The following is a 24,508-nucleotide window of genomic DNA, read 5'->3' as shown; positions in this document are numbered from 1 at the left end:
GATTTGTAACAGTATTATTAATGCATCTATTTCTTGTTGAATGAGTTTAATATTTTTTCTTTCCAAAATTCAAAAAATTCATGTTCTAAATTAAAAAAAAAAACTTCTGGAAAAAAAATCCCCCCCCCCCAATTTTGATGGCGCAACTTGCGCCATAATCCCCCCCCCCTGTGGAGATAACCAGTACAAATGGTAGGTGAACCTCTCCTCTGTCTTGGTCAAGAGATAGTACTAGTAGCCATGGTAGGTGCAGCTGTACAACATGATTTGGAAAAACTTTTCAATGAAAGTCTACCTAGGACTTTATCTTTAAACGTAATTTACTAAAAACTTAAAGGTCCACTTACATCCCTTTGCTTCTCACCACCTCAATTGTCCTTATTACTAAATACCAAGGGTTCATAAAGTTTTGAACAACCCTCCAAAATTATTTAGCTTCTGTGTTTGAAATAATGCAATAATGACCAAAAATAGAAGAAGTTATTGATTCCCAATTCGAAGACGATTTTTCTTCTACTAAAGCTATCTTTTGGTCGATTCTTGCTTGAAAAAAGGTGCACGGAAATGACTTTTGGAGAATCTTACCTTTTTATGTGCAGGCTTGTTAAAGGGCAAGGTTCAATCGCAGTTCCTGGATAATTGCTCAGTTGCTAATAATGGCGCTATATAATGTTTCTAGAATAACAATTAATCCTTGAACACTGTACTGCAAAATACTGTAAGGAAGTGTTTGAACACATAGCAAATGAAAACTTGAAAACACAATTTAAGAGCAAAAATTAATGAAGCACAAACTTGTTTTTCGTATAAACTTTATTTTAAGAAATTAGGGAAGTGTTAAAACCTCACATCATATGACAATCATGTACAAGAAAAATAATAACATCTACACAAAATCAACAAGATTTTGTATGCAGAAGCTTTCAAAGCATATATACATTATATATATATATGTATAATATTATATACTAATGTTTAAAAGTGATATTGATTTCAGTTAATAACAGCTTTTCAATACCATAAAAAAATTGTGTAGACCACAGGATTCATTTATTTATGTATATTTGAAAAAATTAATACTTTATATTACAATTTTCACATAGCCATTTAAAGCGAATATGTAATTGCTCATATAGTATGTACATTCAAACATTTATGCCTGATTATACCTAATTTGAGCATGCATCAGTTTTTTTAATTTATACTTTGCATCAATTGGAGTTGAAACTAAAGTTCTGATTTCAATGAAAATTAATAAATAATAATAAAAAAACATGCATCTGTTAACATCAAAATTGTCAAAATCAGATATATTTTAATGTTTTAGTACATATTAAATGAGATATATTGTCATGAAAGAATTATATCATTGGTTAAAAAAGTAAACACCAAAGCCTGCCATTGAATTTTTAAAAATTTTTTAATAACAGTGAAGTGAAAATTCTGCCATTCAAGCTATGTATAATTTCAAAGCTAAGTATATGGTAAGAACGCTTTAAAAATTTGGGGATTTGTTATAACCATCATGTTCACACAGTTAAGCCTTTTGCTGTTCTTTTGTTTAATTTATAGAGAAAATGGAGAAAGAATTGTTACAAGTCAACTGGGGATATATCTGTTTTTGAAAAGTATAAAAATTCCTTCCAATTTTCATCACATTTGAAAAAAAAAATAATAATAATGATAAATTTTCTGCACGGTTAGGCATCAAAAATTAAGTTTAAGATAATATGCTGAAACAATTTTCAATCAATAAGCAAATCTTCCACAAGGTTTTAAAATTAGTTTGACAAAATATGTGTTCAAATTTAACACATAGTTGACCAGTGATTCTTTTTTAATAAAAAAAATTATCGTATGGTTAGCAATTTTCCCTAAAATTATAATGAAATATACTTTTTTATATAATTATTTTATGCTATTTTTAGCAAATTATTTATTCAAAACCTTTGAACTGTAAATAAACTAGGAATCATTGCATAATCTCCTTAAAAAGATCATTTTCTAAATTTTTATACAATTTTTACCCGAGGAGAAACATTTCATCATTTGGGATGCACAAGGCCTCATGAAGTATCAGAGAAGCAAATGTAATGAGACTCAGGTAGTTACAATTATAAAGAGAGAACTTAAAATACAATCATCAACTATGAATTATTAAAAATATCATATGACATCACTGGTCAATAATTTTTGGATGCTCAAATACTATATATTGTACCTTTTAAATATAAACATATTCAAAAAAGGTTTACTGGTTGTATTAAAGAAAAAAAAAAGAAAATGCATGTTGGGATGCAGTATTTTATATTAATCCTTAGATTTCTGAGAAATACAGAATGGTAATAAGTTTATTAAAGACCAAGAAAAAAAACTGCATTTTATTTTAATTTCTTTAAGTATGAATTATTTTTCAACTAAAAAAAAAATATTTACATACAAAAATGATGCTTTACATTTCACATCACAGAAGAAAAAAAAAAGGTTACATTTCTCACTTATTTCAATGCAGTTTATGTTGCAACTTTCGATTCATATTACCTCATAAAACAAAAGAAATATATTTAAATTTGTTTTTGTTTCTTAAGCTTAAAAGAAAATTTGGTAGGCTAATTTGCTTTTGTTTCTGTCAACAAACTAATATTTTTTGTAGAAAATATTAATTTGTATTATTGAATCATTAGTATTTGACTTAGATTAGATTCTGTTTTTAGATGTATCACTCCTTTTTGTTGTCTACCAATGCGCGATAAAATGAGGTGTCATTGTGCTAAAATTAAATGGGAACAAAATCTTTAATTATACTATATAAAAAAAATTCAGTTTTATTAAAAAAATTTAGTTTCAGAATGACATATAATGCATATATATATTACAAAAAGCTACGATGGTCCCAAGAAATGGTAGAAACTTGACAGATAAACAACATTTTCTATTTGCTAGCTTGCACATTTTGATAGTTCACAATAAAAAATTTAGAGGAGAAATGAAGCTACTTTGGTAAAAATCCAATTCTGAAAATACCTATTTAAGGTACAAAGTTACGAATATTAAATTTAAATAAAGTTTATTTATTCAAATTTTGATAATTTTCTCTAAACACAGCTTTTAATTAAAAGTTATCAAGGTAGAAAAAAAAAAAAAGCATTGAATGACATCTTGTAAATGATATTTCACCATCCACAATTAAAAAAGTAGTTTTAAATGTATAACACATGAATTACACTATACAGTAGTAGGTTGAATTATTAATATATAATTCCAGTTAACGGCTCATAAGTGTTATAAACTAAAATTGCAGTTCTTAAAAAATCCCCTCCTCCCTTCCTAAGAATTAAATTCCTTTGAAAAAAACTGAATAGAATCAAACATCATCTCAGATGGTTAAAAATGAAATGAACTTGCATCAAACAAAATACAGTGGGTCCTAAAAATGCTAATAAGATTCTGTCTGGCATTGGTTTCTGGTGATTCAGTGGTGCAGTAAGGGGGGGGGGTACGAAAACACCCCAAGAGCCATTGGTTTAAACATAAATGCAAATTCCATTACAGTACTTTATGCATATGAAAGAGCTATTTTGATCTAAAAAAAAAACCTTCAGAAGGTATTTTTGATCAAAAAATTCCCTTTAGAAGGTATTTTTTACCAAAAGAAACCCCTGAAAGATATTTTTGATCGAAAAACTCCCTTCAGAAAGTATTTCTGGCTGTGCTAGTGTGGTGATTAAATAAAGAAGTATAATGAAAATAATTTAATTACATGTCAATGTGTTAACTATATTTAAAAAAAAAGCTTCAGTAAGTTAATTTTGCAATTAGGGCTTTGTTAATAATAATTAAATCCTTCTGTTCAACTAATACGCTCTAGTTTTTTTTCTCGCTTCTTCAAGTACATCACACATTTTCAATTTTTTATCTAAATTTCAATGTATTTTTTACATTTTTATTCATGTTAATTCTTTCTCTTCTTCAATAATTTCTTCTTTTTTTTTAATTTTTAAAACTTATAACAGGATTTTATCTTTTTACTTTCTCATAAGTATTAACATTTTATTCTTCCTTACCTACCTTTTGATGGAGTATAAAATATTTGCAGAAAAATGACTAATTATCATTAGGATTTTGACAATTTAAACAATTAATTATACTTTTTATGACAATTTTATTCCAAACAATATGAAATCCTTCAAATTTTGGTTTTACATGTCAGAAACTTTTTGGTTTCCAAGGAAATTTCTTTCATTAATGACTAAATTTACAAAGCAACTAAATTAATAGTATTAAAATTTATTGTTATAAAACATAACTACTTGTTAAAATTTAAACAATTCATTTATCAATGAACAGTAAATTTCAGGAAGATTTCTGAAATATATTGCTTCATTTCTCTTTGGCTTGCAAGTGAAAGCTTATTTAACACATTGCTGTATCAATACAAAAAGTGAAAAAAATCTTAAGGTCTTAAAAAACGTGTTAGTAATTTTCGAGTTTCCTTTTTTTAATAGAGTATTTTATGCAAAGATTTTAATATTTAGAACTAAACAACATATCATCAAATTACATACTTGCCCTCCTTGTGCTCAGTGGCACGCTAACCATGATTATTTAGATTTGTAAATTACATTTCTAAAAATTATTCTTCTTTTTTAAACTTGGAAACACAGTATTCAACTTTTCATTTGTTAAGCATTAGTGTGTTGTGTTGATGCTATTATATAATTAATGTTAACTTTTAATCTTAGCTCATAAGGAATTAGTATATCTTCGCCTGAGAACAACAGTAGGATATCTAAGTGTTATTCTGAGGGTTAGATGTCTTGGTGTTGCTCTGAGGCATCTATATATCAAACATATAAATTTTGCAATTTTAATACAGATCTCGCTCAAATTTCAAGGTAAGTAACATTGGTTTTCATAATTATAAATTTAAATGATAAAAATTAGAAAAGTAAAAATAAATGCATTTTACAAAAATAGAAATCCTGGATGCGAAAGTTTTTTCAGTAGTCTGCAAGAGATTTAAAAAATCCAAAAGTAATCTGCTAGGTAGAACAGCATTAGATTTGTCATAGTACTTACTATTAATGGGCAAAAAGGAATAAATGCTAAATGAAAAAAATACTAAATTAGAAAGTTAGGAGTAAAACAAAGACAAAAGAGCTTCAAAATCAAGTAGAAAACTGAGGCCCAGGTAGCTGTGGGAGTAAGTCCTTTTGACCTCTTAGCCACTGAAGACTCCTGGATAGATTTAGGCACCATTTTTTGCTTTTACTTTTTTTTCTATTTCACTTACAACTGTATTTTTCTGCTTTGAATTAGAAACCCGTGCAGAAAGCAAAGAAAAAAAATCATTCCAAATTAAAAATAGGTGCAGTTTTCCTAAAAAAATCTGCAACAGATGTTGCGCTGTTTCTAATAACGGGATAGAAATGAAGAATTTTCGTTCTTTTTAATCTCCAGTCATTAAACAACCATTAATTTTCAATTTTAAACATGCTCCTTTACAGTAGTTAATACAGTTTTAGTTCACCAGTGCTAAAACTTGAAAGGAATGCTCAAAAAAGAAAACAACCGTACTCTATGAAAAATTTCAAATTTTCAAAACCAATATTTCATGTCTAAAAAATTGTGAAGCAAAGTATTTCGTATCTTTTTAACATGAAAATTTGAACAAATTTAAATTTATAATGGATAATCAGATTTTTACTAGTTTAAACATTAAAATATTAAGTGCACTATTTTGATGGGTTATCTATGCACGCCAAGCACGTTTTAATATTATAAAGTAATAATAATAAATAGTAACAAAAGCAAAGCACATTTGGATGGTGTGCATAGATAAACATAAAAAATATGGAAAGATCAACATCTTAAATAAAAATTGGAAGCTTACAAACTTTTTATGTACACATAGTTACTATTTCAACCACCTCAGAAGAAACATCTTCATGAAAACAGGCATATAGTTCTTCAAAGTAATAGAGCATTGCAGCACATGTATGCACCTTTTCTTGAAAGATATGAAGATATATATTCTGCATTACATATAAAATATGCCATAAAACGGGATCTCATACTTTCTATAAAATAACACAGCAGCGGCAATACCGAGGCCTGCCACCTCCAGCTGATGGTGGAGGAGTAACTGGAGCGAAATAAGCATGCACTTTGAGATCCTGCAAATGACCCTGAAATTGCAAAATAAGAAAGATGAAATTATTGCATTGTCATTCTAGTAACTTTCAAAATTTGTATAGAAAAAATTAATTTTTGCTATATTTTCTGTGATTATTGAAAGCATTGTATTCCAATGCTTTTCATAATATCATTTAAAAATTAATACCAAAGAAGACATTGTAGGGGCATTCCGAGGAAAAACGAGCATTTTTTCCTGAACAAGACAGCTCATGTATTTCACTAGCAGTACCCGTGCAGCGATGCCCGTGCAAATAATTTAAAGGAAGTGCTTTAAGTAGAAAAAATTGATGCCCCCTCCCCCTTCTGATGTGAAATCATTTTTCCTCAACTAAAATGTGTACACATCTTTTCAAAAAATCTATTAAAGTCTCTTTGTTTGGATTTTAAAACTATTCGCCAAAACACATAAAAAGATCAACAGTAGCTTTTTAAAACTCAAAATAATCTTTCAACTGTATAGTTCATTGCTAACGCACCATGCAGCCACGCTACCGTTACCTTGTACTTCAGCAACTGAAGCGTTTTTTTTCCTGCAATTTAAAATGTATCGCCTAATAAACTATACTATAATAAAAATGTAAAGAGATAAAAAAATCACAATTGAATAATACGATAAATCAAATTATTTACTTAGATACGGAACTATCTTCAACGATAAGAACAAAAATGTTGAAGAAATAAAGAAAACAAAATCAAATTGTATACCCGAATATTGAAATAAAAATCATTCAAAAATCAGTTCGCTGATTACAACAGTCCCACAGCATTCTCTATAAGTTGACTTTTTTTTTTCGATTCCGAGTCACAACTGACTACAACTGTATTTATGTCGAGGATTGCATACTAAGTGCCTTGCCACCATTATTTTTTATACCGATAGATGGCAGCACCATCACCGGATTGAACAATTAATGAGAATTTAGAACTAGACCAGGAGCTAATAGCTACCTGGTGCTAGCACCCCCAGAGGTATCGTTTCACTTGGAGGACATTGAGACCACGAGCATATTTAACGTCACCCAGTCCCCTTTAATGACGATGGTGGGTCTTCGACCATCGAGGTTCGAACTCAGGACCCTCCGGCCCCGAATTCGACACTCTACGGATCGGGCTACCACGGCCCCATAAGTTAACTTACCCAGCCATCTATTAGGAATTCACAGGACTACACTTACCCTGCCATCTATTAGGAATTCATAGAAATAAACATTTAATCAAACATTTAATTTGCAATTACAAATGTTTTGGTCAATCTGTTTTTTTTTTTAATAGCCTATAGCCTTCCTCAATAAATGGACTATTACACACAAAAAGAATCTCTCAATTCATACCAGTAGTGCCTGAGATTAGTATGTTCAAATAAACTCTGCAGCTTTATATTATTAGTATAGATTAAAAATATTAATTTAAACAAATAATGAAAAAAGTTTTAATGCTTAAGGAAATCGTTAACTTATGGGTGATTTCTTAAGCAAGAAATTTTGTTTGTTACCTTTTAAGATTATTACTTTTCAGTGAAATATATGCAATGTCACATCCAGGACAAAATGGCGTTTTTTCAGGGAACAGCTCTACGGGTTCAAAATTTTTAATGAAAACTTCTAATCATTGATTGACATGCATATACTTAAATAAATATATTAGTAATAATTTAAATATTAAATTTTTTTATCTTTAAAAAGTTACTATGACAAAATTTTATAATAACCAACCAAATTTAAAGAAAATTACAGGCAAATCTTTATCTAATATTTAAAATGTATATATATATCTTCTATTCAAACTTAGAACAAGATTTGTACTGTAACAAATTACGACAGTAACAACAATGAAAACATTCATTGACTTCTGGATTATTTGATCTTAACTTATGTACAAGGAATTGTTCGTTGTAAAGGTGTTAATATAATATGAAAAATATCCATACAGAATCAACTTTGTAACGAGGTTAAACCAGTGGCTTTTGCAAGCCACTAGTTTGAACATTGTGTTACAGAGAGAATTTCGGAGGTCAGCCCCCAACTCGTAGCGTAGCGATCTCTGTCCGGAGATGCCTTTCAGCACCCCAGGTAAACTTTGGTTTCCACCAAAGGGTAGTCCACACTCCCACATAAAGGGTGGAGCAGAGTCGTAGTGGCCGTGACTTTGCATAATCTTGGATGGGGTCTTTGTAAGACCGTGTGACAATTCATGGTTGTGTGTGGTCTCCAAGGATCCTAACAAGAAGTAATCTTTGTGGGCGGTAGTAAAAAAAAAAAACGTTTAGACCTTACAATACATAAAAATTATTAAAAGTTGAATAAACTACAAAAATTTATAAAATTTAAATTTTCTAATGATAATTTATGCATTTTCTCTGAAAACTTTTGTGAACTTTTAATGAATTATACATTTCCTTATCATTCTATACTCTCACTTAAATAACATGTGTTAATAAAAGTGCAAAAAGCAAACATTTACTCAATTTTAACTAAGAAAAATAGTAGCTAAGATTTACACAGCCCTGATATCCAAAATTTAAGCATCAAACTTTAAGAGAAGAAGATCTTGTTCATTTACTCAACACACATGTTATGCATTGTTGTATCTTCTCTTCCAATCAAATAGAAATACTTGCAAAGAATTAAAATTTAGGTCTTCTTACATTTTCCCGAAATTTTTATGAAATGTGAAAATTGTGAGAATTGAAACATTAAGGTAAATGATCCTTCATATATCAATAAAATTATTCTTTCATAAAAACAACATTTATGCAGATAAATTTACATACATTTAATGAATTATATTTACATAAGTTTCCAAACAAATCTTACCCTTAGTTTTCGAATTCCAGCACGAGTAATAAGTTGACAGTCATAGAGTTCAATCCTTTGAAGGCTATGACAAGTTATAAGATGGTCAAGGGATTGATCAGTGATTAATGGACAGTTATCTAATTCAAGTACAGACAAGTGCTCAGAAGAACAAGCACTAGTACCAAGATGTCGAATGCCTTCATCAGTAATTAGTTCACAATGGGAAAGAGACTAAAATAGAAATTAAGAAACAATTCTTATGAAATAATGTTGAAAGCATGTAAACAATGTATGACAGAAAAAAAAGTTGATTTTGAACGATACATGCATAAGAGAATACATACATGTAAAATTAAAAAAAGAAAATGGGAAACAATTGAATTTTCAATCATTATTTGAAACAATGCAATGAAAGAAAACAATTTTAAATAGCTTTATTAAAATGTTGATTTTTTTTAAAACAAGAATACTAATTTCAAAATTTATTACAAAGACATTAATGAATACAGAAATGTAAATGGCCTCTTAGAAACTGCTTTTGTGTACATAAAGTTAAAAAAGATTAAAATCTTTATTAATTTTAGTGATGAAAGAGCTTGTTAAAACTAACACACAAAAGAGCTCAAGAAAAAAAAAAACATTTTATAAAATTGTAATTAGGGATTGCAATACCGGACCAAAGTTTCAATACCGGTATTCGATATTTTTAAAACGTAATACCGGTATACCGGTATTACTACCAGTATTTTCAATTCCTCAAAAAATGGTATAAAACTTACTGTTTCTTTGACACATTTTATCATTTTATACAAAAATTGTATTATTTATGAAAATGTATTGTAAACAAATATAAAATGAAAGAATAAATGTCATAATAAAAATCAATAATAGTAAAAAACATAATGCACATAATTGAATTGTCTAAGCCAGGAGCTCATTTTAGTGCTCAAACTTTCTTACAGTTGAAAATACTCTTATGAATTCACGCAGGTCGGTGGTACTGTTAACAATGCTCGATACACCTACTCTGTCTAGAAGTCTTTCATCTTCAAATAATTTGGTCTCTTGCATGTTATTTTTGAGATAAATCCTTTTTGTGTGTGTGTTTCTTTTGTATTGTGTGTATTATTATTATTTTCTTTTTATTTATGGTTAGTTGCAATTTCTTTCTGAGAGTAGATACCTTTCTAATACAGGGTTCATACTCTACTTTGAAAATTAAAAGTAAGGAGTTTTTAAGGAGTTTTGCAGGAGTTCATTTTTTAAGGACTAGTTTCTTGTTTAAAGATGCATTTTTTAAAACATATTACAGACAAAATATGCACAACTCTAATATTATTTATTTTTGCTTTCATACAATATATTGAAATAATGCACAAAAATACTAAATTTATAGTAAAATATGCATTTACTGCTTCTTAGACGTCTCCGAAACAAATTCAAAAACGGGGGAGGGGAGGGTAACCATCGAAATATGTTTTATTTTGAAAATTAATCAAAATAAGTGATATTGCTTGAAAATGAGTATTTGCTCAAAAACAAAACAGGTACTATTTCCTAACCATAAAAAAAAGACTTCAAAAAAATAAAATAATTGCTAAAATAAGAATTATTATAAGCCAACTGAAAGTAATGGAGGCCAAAAAAACAAACAATTTTCGGCGAAGCTTGTGTTTGATTTTGGCATAGAAACATAAGGTTACTCATACAAGATTGAAATACTGAAAATTCAATTAAAATATTATGGATCCTTTTGAAAAAAATTGTGCAAATTACTTTAATCTTCAAAATAGATCAAAATTTTGTGGACCATTTCAAAACTTTTGTGTGACTGCACTGATAAACATAGAAAACTGACAAATTTTAAGAGTTTTTCTTCTAAAAAGTATGAAAATTATAATTCTAGGAAATAGTGGTATCACTGTTCAGCTATTAAGTTACTCTTTCATCTATTACATAAAATATGTTATGTTTATTCATGTTAAGTAATTAATATCTACAAATTTTTAAAATAAAACAAACAATTTAAATAAAAAAGTCCTTTTTTTTAAATAAAAAAAATTACAAACCATGCCAACTACAGATGTTATGTATGTATTAAAAACACTTAAAGAAGTTGAAACAAAAATAAATTTCAGCCAGTGATTCCGTTCTTAACTTTCTGACATTCGACTCTCTTAAAGAGCATGAATTTCGTTAAAAACTTTTCAATTTAATGATTTTAATAAAAATAAAAATGAACTTAATTTTTTTGCTTCTTCACAAGGCGTAGTAAGCATCATAAATGTAAAAAAATCTTATACCCGTGGTGAATGCAAAGAGATAGCGATTCTCAAAGTGAACACGATAAAAGTATAAAGAACGGCACATAAAGGAATTTATTTACGTTAATTATTTTAGAATTGCATTTTGGAGCTCTACAATAAACGTATTATTAATAACAATCAAATTAAACCAGCGATTTGGATTTTAACTTTTAGACTCTCATAATGGACACAGAATTTAACTTGAAAATTTAACTTCATGATTTTCGTAGGATTCATTTATTTGCCCTCCAAAAAAAGCATAATTAGCATCAAAAATAAAAAAAATTCGGTTCTCATATCGGATGCAAAGAGATTGCATTAATCAAAATGAAAGCATCAAAAGTCTAAAAACGGCAAATAAAAGAATTTATTAAAGCAAAAAAATTTAGAATGGTACTTTAACAAGTCTACAAGGTGTTATATTGTTAATACTTAACTGCATAATCGTCAGAAATTTGGAAAAAAATTCGGATGTGGGGAAGAAAATAGTTTAACCATGGCTGCCACTCTAAAAATTGGCCAGGACTGAAAAGCGCGTGGCTCCATTTTGCGACACCAAAATGTTAGCGCTTAGTTTATTTGATGTTTTAGACACATATAATGCTAATTTTTGATGAAGTAACTATATAGTAAAACCAAATTGTAAGATTAAGTAAAAATTAAAACCTAAATAAAAAAACAACATATCATTGTCCAAGATTTTTAGGAGGTAAAAGCAGAAAAAGAACTTAATAATAAAATACATAAAAATATCTTACTATTTGTTACTGCAGAAAAAAAGCTTCAGATTTTATAGTTCATGTTACATAAATAGTTCATATTTCATACAAAGAAATAGTAATTAAATTCAGGTATGAGATTCTTGGCTATAAGATGCATTGTGATAAAAACTAATTAAATTTTCCAGATTAAGATAAGAATTCTTGAAATCAACAGATTGAGTGACTTTTTTAATTATTTTTTTGGGGGAAAAAACAGCTTATCTTTTTAACTTTAGCAGATGGGCCAGTTTTTTGTCCTCAGAAGAATAAGACCTTTTTTGAGAGTGAGAGATTCATAAGTAAAGATTTGTTTCATCTATAAAAATCATTTTGAACATGGAAAAAAAATTCCGATGGCCGAAATTTTTGAAAAGACGGAATTCCGTCCCTTGGATGGAAGTGTGGCAACCATGCAGTCTAACAAAAAAATCGGATTCCCGGTATTAACAGACGGAAAAATAGTAGAATTCCAGTAAAATTCGGTATAACGTAATCACTCGTATAGGATAGAAGATAGAAAAAAAATCTTTAAGGTCATGTAGCATAAAGAAATAAGGAGTTTGTAAGGAGATAATGGCAAAATTCAGGAGTTTTAAGGGGCCTTATTTTCTTTTCTTAAAAAGCAGGAGTTTATAAGGAGTTTGTAAGGAGCGTACGAACCCTGTAATATTAACATAATTTTCTCTTTAAGCAGCAGAGATTTGTGTCTGCTTTTAATGAGCCCTTTGGTTTGGCCTCTTATTTGTTTTCACTATCTTTTTTTAAAATATTCTTCACAATTACAATTATGTAGATATCTGGAAATATGTTTCAATTGACTATGGTTTGCCTCTGTGCAAATTTTCAAGGCACTATAATTTCTGAATATTATCTTGCCAAGTATAAAGGTAAATAGCCAGACAGGACAACAAACCAATGTTGATGACAGCCATTTGTTATGCTAACAAGAATTTTTTTTTTTCAAATTTTAGTAGTTCAGACAAATAGCTAAAAAAGAAATCATAAAGTTTTTCAGCAATTGATGGTAGGAATAAATTGTTCATAGAACAAATGTATTCAAAATTACATCCAAAATTTACTTTCACAAAAGAGAAAATGATTCTTATTCAAGTATTACAAAAACATATACAATCTAAGGAGGCTAAGGTACGGATAACTTCTCTACACAGTCACTATACTTATTGAAGCATTTCTTCCAGTAGTACACCAAAACATTGAAACTGGCTGGAAGAAATCTTCAAAGTTGTGAAACCACATCCAGATGGCTTGCTGAGTCCAAGGGTGCCCCCCCCCCCAAGGGCAAGGGTGTACCCACCTCAATATTGTGGATCCCCCACCCCCCAACCAAAGAAAGAGCCCTCCAAAAATGAGAAAAATACCCCTAAAAACCACCCTTCCCCCTAAAAATTTCAATGGCGCAGTCTGCGCCATGACCCCCTCTAGGTAAGCACCCTCGCTGAACCACAACATTGGTTCTGAAATGCTGACCTCCTGAGTATTTCTTTAAAGGTCCAAAGAGATGGAAATCACTTGGTGCAAGGTCGGGACTGTGACAAGGGTGATCTAATTCTCCCCTCCGAAAACGCTGTAGTAAATCAAGTGTAACTATGGTGGTATGCAGTCGGCATTGGGATGCAATAGCACCTGTTGTGAGCAGTACTGGTCATTTACGGCGAATAGCTTCTCGCAATCAACCCAGCCTGGTACAATAATGAGCAGCATTTAAAGTTGATCACGTTTCGGTCAACGCATCCATCTTCTAACTGACGTTTTGTTCTGTTAGCAGACACCCCAGCTCCATTTATCAGCACCGGTTGGAAGCACTGATCATCTGAATCATTTTCAGTGCAGTTTTTATTCATACAGAAAATCTGCATACTCTTCAGAGCTCTTGTTACCTTACTCTTTCAAACACCCTCGAACATCAGCAATTTGAGATAAAACAATTCTGCTAAATTGGGCATCATGAAACAGTGTGTTGGATTAACAAAAATGAAAACGCTTTCTTACATTCACCAAACATTTTCTCGGTTAACTATGGAGAAGATCAAATCAGGTATATTTGATGCTTCCCAGAGCTTACAAAAGATACCAATTTCCCAAAAGTATGACAGAGCATTAACTCAATGTATAAATACATTTTCTATCAGTGTTGCAAAACTTCCTTGAAAATAGAAAATTACATGCAACTGGTAGAAAATTTTCTTGAACTGTGACAAAATATGGGATGTAATATGAGCTTTAAGTTCCACTTTCTCTATAGTCATCTTGATAGATTTCCTCAAAATCTAGGAGATTTAAGCAAAGAGCATGAAGAACTTAAACAAAGGACTTGCCATCATAGAGGAATGTTGCCAGGATTTTTATTACACAATCACTATATCCAACTATTGCTGGTCTCATACGTCATTTCCTAAAGCCGATGGATAATGAAAAATCCTTGAATCGAAGTGTTTTGGAAATTAATAATCAATTTTTTTTTTATTTTGCGAATTTGTGTAACTAGATCTGTTAGAAAAAAATTTGTATCTTAAATAAACATTGCATTTGTGGTTAGCACAAGTCAAAAATTTTGAATAACGAGATTTTATGTGAAGTAGAGTAATGATATAAAAAATCTTAAATTAGCAGGACTAGGTTAGCAACACATTAGTTGAACTTACTAGTTTTTGAAGACGTGGACAGCCAGCTGCCAGGTAACAAAGAGTATTATCTGTTATCTAAAATTACCAAAAAGAGTCGTTAGTAATCAGATTTTTTTCTTTTCAAAAAGTAAATACAGATACTGCATCAAAGATAAGATAAAAAATTCTTTTCAAAACCTCGAGAAAATTATTGTGAAGGCCTGCTTCCATCTTATTTTTGGATATAGAAACATATCTTTAATATAAGAGGTCTATTTTTATGTTCTTTGTTAATTTGTGGTGGTCAAAACTATAGGAATACAGTGGACACCATTTAATTGAATCAGTGGTTAATTGAATCAACTGTTTTAATGAAACCACATTGTCAAAAACAGAACAAAATCCAGTTTTATTGAATTAGCCGCTTTATGTAATAAAACTATTTAGAACAAACGAGATTCAAATAAGTGGCGACCATTGTATAACTCTGCATAACAATACAACCATCTGAAATGAGGAAAACGTTTAACTTGCACAGATTATATAAATGAAGTATCTAGAGAGCATTTAACTTTCGGTTATGACAATTACATTGAATTAGCTTCATTTTCTGGTAAGAAATTGGAAAATTCAGAAAACTGACTAATAAATATGTATATAAGCACATGCTTCCTAGTGGTTAAATGTCTTGAGGATTGATGGATGAAAACGGCACCAAAAGAACATTAATAATGATATAGCTTAAAATCAATAGCATATAATCTTAAGAGGCGAACTGCAAAGAAGAGAATGCATCAAAAATTTACTATACTAAAAAAAATCAAACCAACTTTCCAAAGATTGTAGAAGTTTTTCTACAAGTCTCAGCTGTTGGTATTATTTACTAATATTTCAATGTTTATTCCACCATTTAATCCATAATTTAAGAATGTGCTAATCCTACTAATTATAGACAATTGCAAAATTATCAATAATTTAAAAGTACTTACTAAGACACACTCTTCCAAATCCATTTTTTCCAAAAAATGACAATTCTACGGAAAGAATTAAAAAAAAAAGAAAAAAAAAATTTAATGAGACACAGTTCATTATGTATAAATTACTTTACATTAAGAAGTGTGAAAATAAATGGAATAGTTTTAGTAGCAATAACAGGGTTCATACTCTATTTGGATGAAAAAATTCCATGACTTTTCCAAAACTTTTTCATGACTTCAATGAAAATTTTCATGACCTCGCTACACGAAGAGAATAGCACTATTTAATCTCAAACTTAGTAATATTTGGAAATGAGCATTAGCAAAGCGTCCCACAGCCTCATTGAAGCATACTCGTTGTGGAAAAAATATAAGTGCACACTTAAAACACTAAACTATTCTTATTTGTCTTTATCATATAAATTTAAGTAAAGTAAAAATGCAGTGAAGCAAATATGATGATGCTTAAATGTATGATTTTTTTTTTTAAACAGGCAGAATGATGTTGAATGGGACAAAGGTTGAATAAGTCATCATTAAGTTTCAATAAATTTGCTTCAAAAGTTACCTTTTAGTGTCAACAGTGCCTTTAATCATCCACATAACTTGACAGTATTTTGGTTCTTTAAAGTAAAGCCACATAGTTTAGTTCTTTATGTTTCCAAACCAGATCTTTTTTGAAAAAAACATTCAGTAATGAATCAATCTTCTGATTCAAAAGTATATTTGTTTTGCTTACAAATTTGCATTTTCAAATGCATATAAATTAATAGGTACAGAAATTTCAGAACACGTTTAATTCCCGACATTGAACGTAGCAGCGGGTCGCATGGATTAGTTTTGCGTACCGTATGTTGGGCACTACTGTTTTAGAGCATACGAATTTCTCTTTTTCTGTATTCTGTCGCCTCACTTAATATCTACATTTTCTAAAACATTCAACAAATTAAGATAAACTCTGAAAAATTTAATAATAAAGTTCTTACAAGTGATGGAATCGAACTCGCATGCAACTGAATTGCTTTTTTTGAGTGGGCGTGGTAAACTAAGAACGTGAAATTTTGCTACTACAGAATATGAAACATAAGAAGTGCTGAAAATAACAGAAAATTCAAAATAAATGATGTCCAGGCAGTAAAATCACATCGCAAAAAATGGCAAGCTGCTGCGACAGAATTGGATGCAATGAGATTTCAAAACTCAGATTTGATTTTTGGATCGTTCAATTTTCCACTTGTAATAGCTTTTATGTGCTATACTGTTAAATCACTCAAGATTTCTAATGCTCCTTTAGTTACTGTTCCTTTCTCTCTGTCCAGGACATTTTTCCATGACTTGAAATAAATTTCCATGACTTTCAATGAAAATTTCAATTTTCCATGACTTTTCCAGGTCTGAAATTCTGTTATTTTTTTTCCATGACTTTCCAGGATTTCCATGAGCCGTACGAACCCTGGCAATATGAATTCAGTTTAGTTGGTAGCATGGATTTAAATATACCAACTTACTTTGGCAAGAGCTTGAAATCCACTATCAGTGAATTGAGAACATGCAGCGACTTCTAATGTTCTGAAAATTGAACCCTTTGTAATGTAACTTACTTTAAAGTATCTTTAAAACATAAAAGTAGTTTTTTAAAAATCATATAATTTTACATTTAATATAGATGAATATTGTTACTATTCAGAAACTGCTTTTTCATATTTTCACTTATTTAATTTAAAACTTTTAAACAAATGAAAACAAATTTTTAAATAAATAAATACACTGAACAATTCAATAAATTGAACCACATTGATACAGTTTATAGTTGATAGATTATTGATGGATGATTTTAAAAGATATGAGAGTAAAAACTTGGAAGTTAAAAACACAAAATAGCCAGCTACATACATACACGCATAGGTTTTTGTAACATTAAATTACTAAACAATGAAAAAGTGTAAAATCCAAAATTTAGGCACACACACTTCCACATACAAGAAAGCAATGTTTTCTACAATATTAATGTACTGGAGTTGACATAAGTTTAACATTGATGTTTTATGTTCAATGTTTTCTTGGATGACAATATTTTATGTTTGAATGCAAAAGGTTCATCATCATGCTTGGAAGGCGGTTGCAACTGTCTTAGAATACTGGTGAATTAACTTTGCAAATGCAAAGATTATAGCATGATCTTCTGCAGGGGGTCATAGGTGACCTACTGTTTTGATACCACACCATGTTTCTGATTGTATAGTAACCAAAGGTAGCTACACAACAAAGATTTGTAACCTTTTTCATGCCATAACTTCTTAATAAATTGATCTTATGTTCTGAATTTGTAATTATTTAACTATCTCCTCATAGACCACAAACATGTGAAGTTTTGTGATGATAGCTTATTTCCTTCTGGGTGCATATATTTTCTCTTTCTTTCTTTCTTTTCTTTTTTTTGAGACGAAGTGTATAGTTCATAGGTTTATTTCATATTATCTTTATCAATTTTAATTCCATTAATAAATTTGAAAATAAATGTTGAATTATTTATAATTATCTCCAGACAATATTTGCTGCTGAAAAATATTTACATGCAAATAATTATGTAAAAGGCAGATCAAAGTAACAGGCCATCAGTGAAACAATGACTCTTTTCACTTTAAAAATGATCAATCACATCATAGGGACGACCCTAATTGAATAAGAAATTTAGGCTCCCATTCTCTGAACTTTAATTGAGATACATTAGCACTAATAAAGTAGATCAAAATTTCTGAATTTTTTTTTTTTTTACAAACTTCAGAGAGTTTAAAAAATAACAAGTATTATTTACCTCAAATTATGACACCCTTGACCTAAAGCTATTAATGATGCATCAGTCAGATGAGAACAATTGGAAAGACATAAGTAATAGAGCTTCGGGCATCGCTGACTTATGTACTGGACACCTTCATCTGTGATACTCTGAATAAAAGAAAATTTTTTAAAATGTAGTTTTTAGCTTCAACAAAATTAAAACATAATGCCCATATAAGCATATTATTGCAGGCAGATAATCAAACTTTGAAATGAATGAAAAATTCACAAAATTCTGAAAAAAAAAAAAAAATAAATAAATAACCAAATATTTATTTGGTTATTACATAAAAGTTAAGCAAATTATTGATAACTAATAGGTTGATTTAAAAATTCTGCAGGGATATTCAAAGCGATTGAACATTTTGGGTGGGACAGGTTGCAAAGGAACAGACCTGTGAATGATATTAAAAAGTACTTTCCCTTTCCATCTTCAAAACTAAATAATTTTATCTTTGAAAACTAAATTTACAACATGTCTTTAGAACTGTAAGCAAAAATTTTGAGGCAATAAAACTCTTATGATTTCCCCCCCTCTTGTTACTACATCCAAGCTGTTGTCCTATTTAAAAAGGCATTTACTAAATTATAATCTTAAAAGATTTAAACAAACATAAATGAGTTCCTTTTAATTTTGATTTAAGAAAAACTAAACTGGAAAAACTCAGATATATAAACTTACATAACTCTTATTTCCTGCAAGAAAAAAAAAACAATTTAAGCTTTACAAAACACCATGGGCGCCCATATGCAAAATTTTAAATCGGGTGGGGGGGGGGGGGCTCAGATATTTTCCTCCATCGAAACCGATTTAAGTACAGGTTAGAGTTATTAAATTTGACATTTTAAATAATTTATTCATTAATGGCTGGAGAAGAAATATTTTTCATTTTTGCAAAGAAAAAGTACTAAAAATAAGGAAATTCTAATTTCAAAGGGGGGGGGGGAGGTTGTCCCTATTTGCCCCCTTATATGAGCACCCATGCAAACCACTAATTAATTCAAACTATTTACAGAAATGCTTGATAGAATATCTGATGTTCTACTTGCAATACATTCCGCATTTAGTGAAACATTGTAAAAAATTGCATTAAAATAAATGTAAATGTGTTTGCAAAGGTGTTTTTTAGGAACCAAAACCATCTAACAAGCAAACAGACTTAACAAAATACTTAATGACTGCATTCTCCAAATCAAAAGTGTACCAATAAAGATTTACTTCAAATTCTAACCATAAATGATAGCTCTCAAGAAAATGTAAAATAATAAATCAATAGAAATAGATAGAAATAAAATATTTTCTTACCAAAAAAGAGACAGAAAGAGGGGGGAAAATGGAAAAAAAACAGTCATAAAATAAAAGTGACTCACACTGCAACCTAGAAGATTAATGACCTGAAGATCAGGACAAAATTTGGTTAACTCATAAATTGCTTCATCACCAATCTGAAAATTGAAAATTTATTAAATTAGCACTGTAGCCAACTATTTCAAACGTAACGAACATAATACATTTACCTCTCAATAACGCAAAATATTCCTTTATCTCAAAGTTTCCATTGGGTTTCAAACTCTTCGGAAGGTTATGAGAATCTCCCATAACTTGAACTACAAATAACTTTAAGGTTTTGGAAGATCTCTAGGGTCTTTAAGTTATTGAGAGTTGACTGTAATACGAATTATGGAAAAGATTAGTGTGAAATTAAATTAGTGACAAGGTTCACGCTAGAGAAAAGACTAAGGTGACATTACCAACCCTGACCAAAATTTTGAGTGCAAAGTTTTTGAAATTGACGTGGGAGTGAGGTTTTTTCCGCAGTTTAGTTTATTCAGAGTTGCCACTCAATTCTAGAGAAAAAATTATCTGTGTTTTCCATTTATGAATCTGCAATATTTTTAAAAACAACGAGCAAACACTGCCAGTTGTATTTCAACATTAATATCATGATAGATTTTATCACAGAAAAAAGTAATGAATAAATAAAATAAGGGGAAGTAAATATGCATTCACTATAAATAATAGTATGGTAACAACTATAAAATAAATAAATACGGATATTTGTGCGGAAAAGTAAATGGTGATCAACAACGTTTTGACGCACAAAATTAGCAGATGTCTGAATATTTTTATTAGGAAAATGAAATTTTCATTCATTACTCAGACTTTATAAAATAAAAAATGCTAAAGCAAAAAAAAAAAAAAAAAAAAAATGATGTGACAAGTCCCATGCTCTTTAAATTAAAGTTTCTCAAAAGCTCTGTGATACATGTTAGTTTAGTAAATTGAAGTAAAGAACATATTCTGATACTATTCTCAGACTAAAATCAACTGTCATGGCAATGCCATGGGACACAACTTCCCAACAATCTTTGGACTTCAAAACATTATAATGGAAGTCACTTAAACTAATTTATTCATTAAATAAACAAATAAAGTTTTTCTTTGCATTCAGTCTTTTCAAGAGAACTTCAGACCACGAGCGTGCACAGAAATTTTGGGGCCCGTCACATACGACTTTTTCACCCCCCCCCCATCTATTATGTTTACCGTAATATTTCACCCCTTTTTTAAAAATATTGGGCCCCCCTCAGGCTCGGGCTTGGAACAACAGGTGTCCCGTCTGTCCCCCCCCTACCCCTGTGCATGCCCCTGCTACGAATTGGACCGTGCTACTGCTTGTCTTGAGCATGAGTAGAAAATATATGCTTCCTCAGTTTAGCAACGTCAAATAGGGTTGTTTTATCCTTCTATTGTTAAGATAATTACAAATATTGGAAATTTTTGGATAAAAGTAAAAAATTTTAAAATTTCCTGCATTTTCTAGGTTTTTATAGAAAATTTCATATTTCCTGGATTTTCCGTGTTTTTCTGATGATTTATGAATTTCCTGTATGTTCCCTGTGTTTTCAGGTTTCCCTGTGGCATGGCAACCCTGTTGTTGCTTGGACAATTTAGATAGTTTTAACATTCTACGTATTTACTTGAACAAAATATTTGCATATCATAGTACAAAATCTTTTTAATGGTAGAGAAAGTTCCATGTGTTTGCTACAACAAAGGTGCATCTAATTATATTAGCAATACTGACTAATTTTGTTAAAGAAAAATTATCAAAATCTTTTACAATGTCTGTTACTTGGACAAGATTAGTTTTTAAAATCAATTACTGACAAAATGGTGAGTTACAGAAGCACTCTCAATTGTTCTAAACAATAACATATTGATGGCTTCAAAACAAAAAGGGAGTCCGAAAATAGCAATCTTACCAACAAAAACATTTTGGTATAATTTCAGTACAAAATGAGTTTCAAAATACATTTGGTTTCATGCAACTAAGTGCAGAAGATAAACTTAAAGTTCTAAAGCCATTTGAGTTTTTAGGAAACAGAAAATATAAAGCTATTCTCAATCTTTTTTTTCTTGGCGCAATTCCCAGGTTCTTTTGCTCATTGATAACAATAAAATGACAGTTGAATATAATTGTAAGCCATTTATTTATACTGTCGATCTTCTTAAAACAAATATGAAAAATAGAAAAATTTAAGATAAGAAATTTGGCAATCTTTTAAATGTATAAGGTCAGCCAATTTGGGATTCTCAAAAAAGTTGCAGGAATCGAGCTATCCCAAACCCTAGCGTGAATTCTGAGTAGATAAAAATGTAAACCTGATTAGACTTTATACAACTTTCATTGACTACTTTGACTTTTAAACAAAACTTCAATTTATTACTTGAGGTACGTAGAAACCATGCAAGAAAAAATAAATAACAAAATGCAAACTAAAATTAATTCCATTAATAAATTCCATATACTGCCATGCTAAGCACAAAAGTCGTATCTGTAGCAGAGTTAAAAATGAGTAATTGCCATTAAAAGTTGTGCACCTCTATGTATTTCATTCCGATGCAACTTTTTCTGAATATTTTAAAAAATATTTCCCATTCAGGAATGACAAGTAAAACATTGTAGTTTTGTGAAATATGTGAAAAAGAAACACCTGGTGACCTTAAATAAATTTTCATTGACAGTGCAGATACGACTTTTGGGCTTAGTTCTTAGCTTGGCAGTATAGTGTGTCATGATGGATATCCATCTGTAAAAAATTAACAAATTACTTTTGTTTACTTTAAACTAAGATTGTTTGAAATTTTAACATTGCAACAGCCGGAAAAATGAAATTAATTAGAATTTTAAAACACTTTTACCTTGTTAGTAAACATTTCAACATAAACAGTAATTTGAGATAACAACATACTAAGGAACATCCTTTGCAAATGAAAACTTTAAGTTTTTTGCATCCACGAGCTAAAGCTTCAACTCCACTAGTTGATACTTGATCGCACCATGATATATTTATATGCTCCATATTTGGACATCCATCTCTATATTAAAATTTAAAAAATACATATATTTATTTTCATTTTACAGTACAGATAAATTAGATGCATGCTATTTATAAGACTTTATTTGCTTACAAAATACAATAAATAAGTAGCGTGACATAGGTGACTTGAGCTTAAAGAAGCCATTTAAAGCTTATTGCTATAACTATTTAATAATATTCATTAATCTTAACAAGATTTAAAAAGAAGATACATACCCAATGGATTTTAAAGATAAATCTGTCATCTGAGAACATGATCCTATGTCTAAATGAAGCAACTTTGGGCAATATTTGCTCAGATTTTGACAAGTGCTGTAACGAAAATCAACCACTTACTATATAAAAGTAAGGAACTACACATTTCAACTAATAAATGAAAAATTCATGAACAAAAGAATCTGTACAATAATAATAATAATGGTAAAATGGCACACAGATGATGTACATCTGAAAATAAAACTAGTTCCTTTTCAGAAAAGTTGCTGCAAAATAAAAGAATAACTTCAGAGTCTTTACTTAGACCTCTCAAAGAAAATAAAAAGCACAATCCCTAAAGCAATGCATTACAAACTGCGGCAGTCAGTCCGCTAAGTAAAATTAAACACTTGATTCTACTTATTTCAGAGGCAAGTTAAGAAAGCAGCCTATAGCAGCAGAAGTTATCTAGAAGTCTTCTCAAGATTTATTACGGATGAAAAGAAAGTTCGAGAATGAATGATGCATTTTTAGTTTGAGAATGTTTTAGGAAAAAGTATTTCTGCTCAAAGAGGCTAAAAATAAATAAAATGTAAAAAAAAAAAAAAAAGAAAATTAATTTGAATTCTGAAATTTTGCATCCAAATTATGTTTTTCGCAATCACGAACTTTGACAGGACCTTACTCATTGGACTTATTGTTTCTAGAAACGGCTCCTGTCCCCCCCCCCCAAGCCTGCCTCTCCTCCTACGTGTGCATAGTTGTGTGTGCGCGTAGATCTGTGTGTACGCAGGTAGGCGTGTGTGTACTTGTGTGTAGGACATGGACGCCTCCGACCAGGAGATCGGATATAGCTCAAAACCGGAGCAGCCGCGCTGCGCCGCCAGCAGAGGATGGTGGGTGGTGGTGCTGGTGTCCCTGGTCCAAGTTGAAAAAGGCACGGAAGCCAAAAACGGTCAAATGAGAACAATAAGCAATCGTGATTGCTCAAAAAAGCATGCCCAATTCTTAAGAGGCACAGAGAAATTCCACGTGGGGAAGAATTTGAAGCTGGATATGCAAGTTTGTTGCAAAACTTTAGATGATGGGGTTGTCCAGTCAGTCAAACATTAAGAGATAAAATAAGTATAAAATTGTATTACCAATAGGCAGTTAGTGCAAACAAATTTTAACTAACATTTGAACTAAGAATTACGGATGTATGAAAGAACACATATATTTAACACTATTAATGAGACAGATTACAAAACAAATAAATTAATTAAATATATATACATCAGTGGCCCACACAAGAGAGGGGTTTCAGGGGGTCCGAACCCCTCCCATCGGTCTTGCTTTTTTCCCCAATTGATTAGGATTCTATGTATTTTTAACCTAGAATAATTTCAAACAAAGGCAACAAACACATTGAGGATTTTATTTTTTCCT

The 24,508-nt window shown here is 30.2% G+C and overlaps 1 protein-coding gene across 3 annotated transcripts in view; it reads right to left on the bottom strand.

Moving 5' to 3' along the window:
- Nucleotides 1–807: 807 nt before the first annotated feature.
- The window catches only part of LOC129222055 (F-box/LRR-repeat protein 20-like), a 53,141-nt gene continuing 29,440 nt past the window's right edge, over nucleotides 808–24,508 (bottom strand). For 2 of the 3 annotated variants that reach the window (XM_054856479.1, XM_054856478.1), the window contains exons 8-16: nucleotides 23,102–23,197; nucleotides 22,757–22,883; nucleotides 19,871–19,945; nucleotides 18,477–18,607; nucleotides 17,170–17,230; nucleotides 15,674–15,718; nucleotides 14,724–14,780; nucleotides 9,012–9,224; nucleotides 5,647–6,188 (exon numbers count right to left, since the gene is read on the bottom strand). In XM_054856479.1, the coding sequence (XP_054712454.1) occupies nucleotides 6,081–6,188; nucleotides 9,012–9,224; nucleotides 14,724–14,780; nucleotides 15,674–15,718; nucleotides 17,170–17,230; nucleotides 18,477–18,607; nucleotides 19,871–19,945; nucleotides 22,757–22,883; nucleotides 23,102–23,197 (913 nt within the window). In that variant the 3' untranslated portion in view covers nucleotides 5,647–6,080. Of the gene's footprint in view, nucleotides 6,189–9,011; nucleotides 9,225–14,723; nucleotides 14,781–15,673; nucleotides 15,719–17,169; nucleotides 17,231–18,476; nucleotides 18,608–19,870; nucleotides 19,946–22,756; nucleotides 22,884–23,101; nucleotides 23,198–24,508 lie in introns of all 3 variants that reach the window. The other variant, XM_054856480.1, reaches the window with a different exon arrangement.

Source organism: Uloborus diversus, chromosome 5 (genome assembly GCF_026930045.1).
Source record: "Uloborus diversus isolate 005 chromosome 5, Udiv.v.3.1, whole genome shotgun sequence".
NCBI lineage: Eukaryota > Metazoa > Arthropoda > Arachnida > Araneae > Uloboridae > Uloborus > Uloborus diversus.
This window is presented reverse-complemented; position numbering and strand designations above follow the sequence as displayed.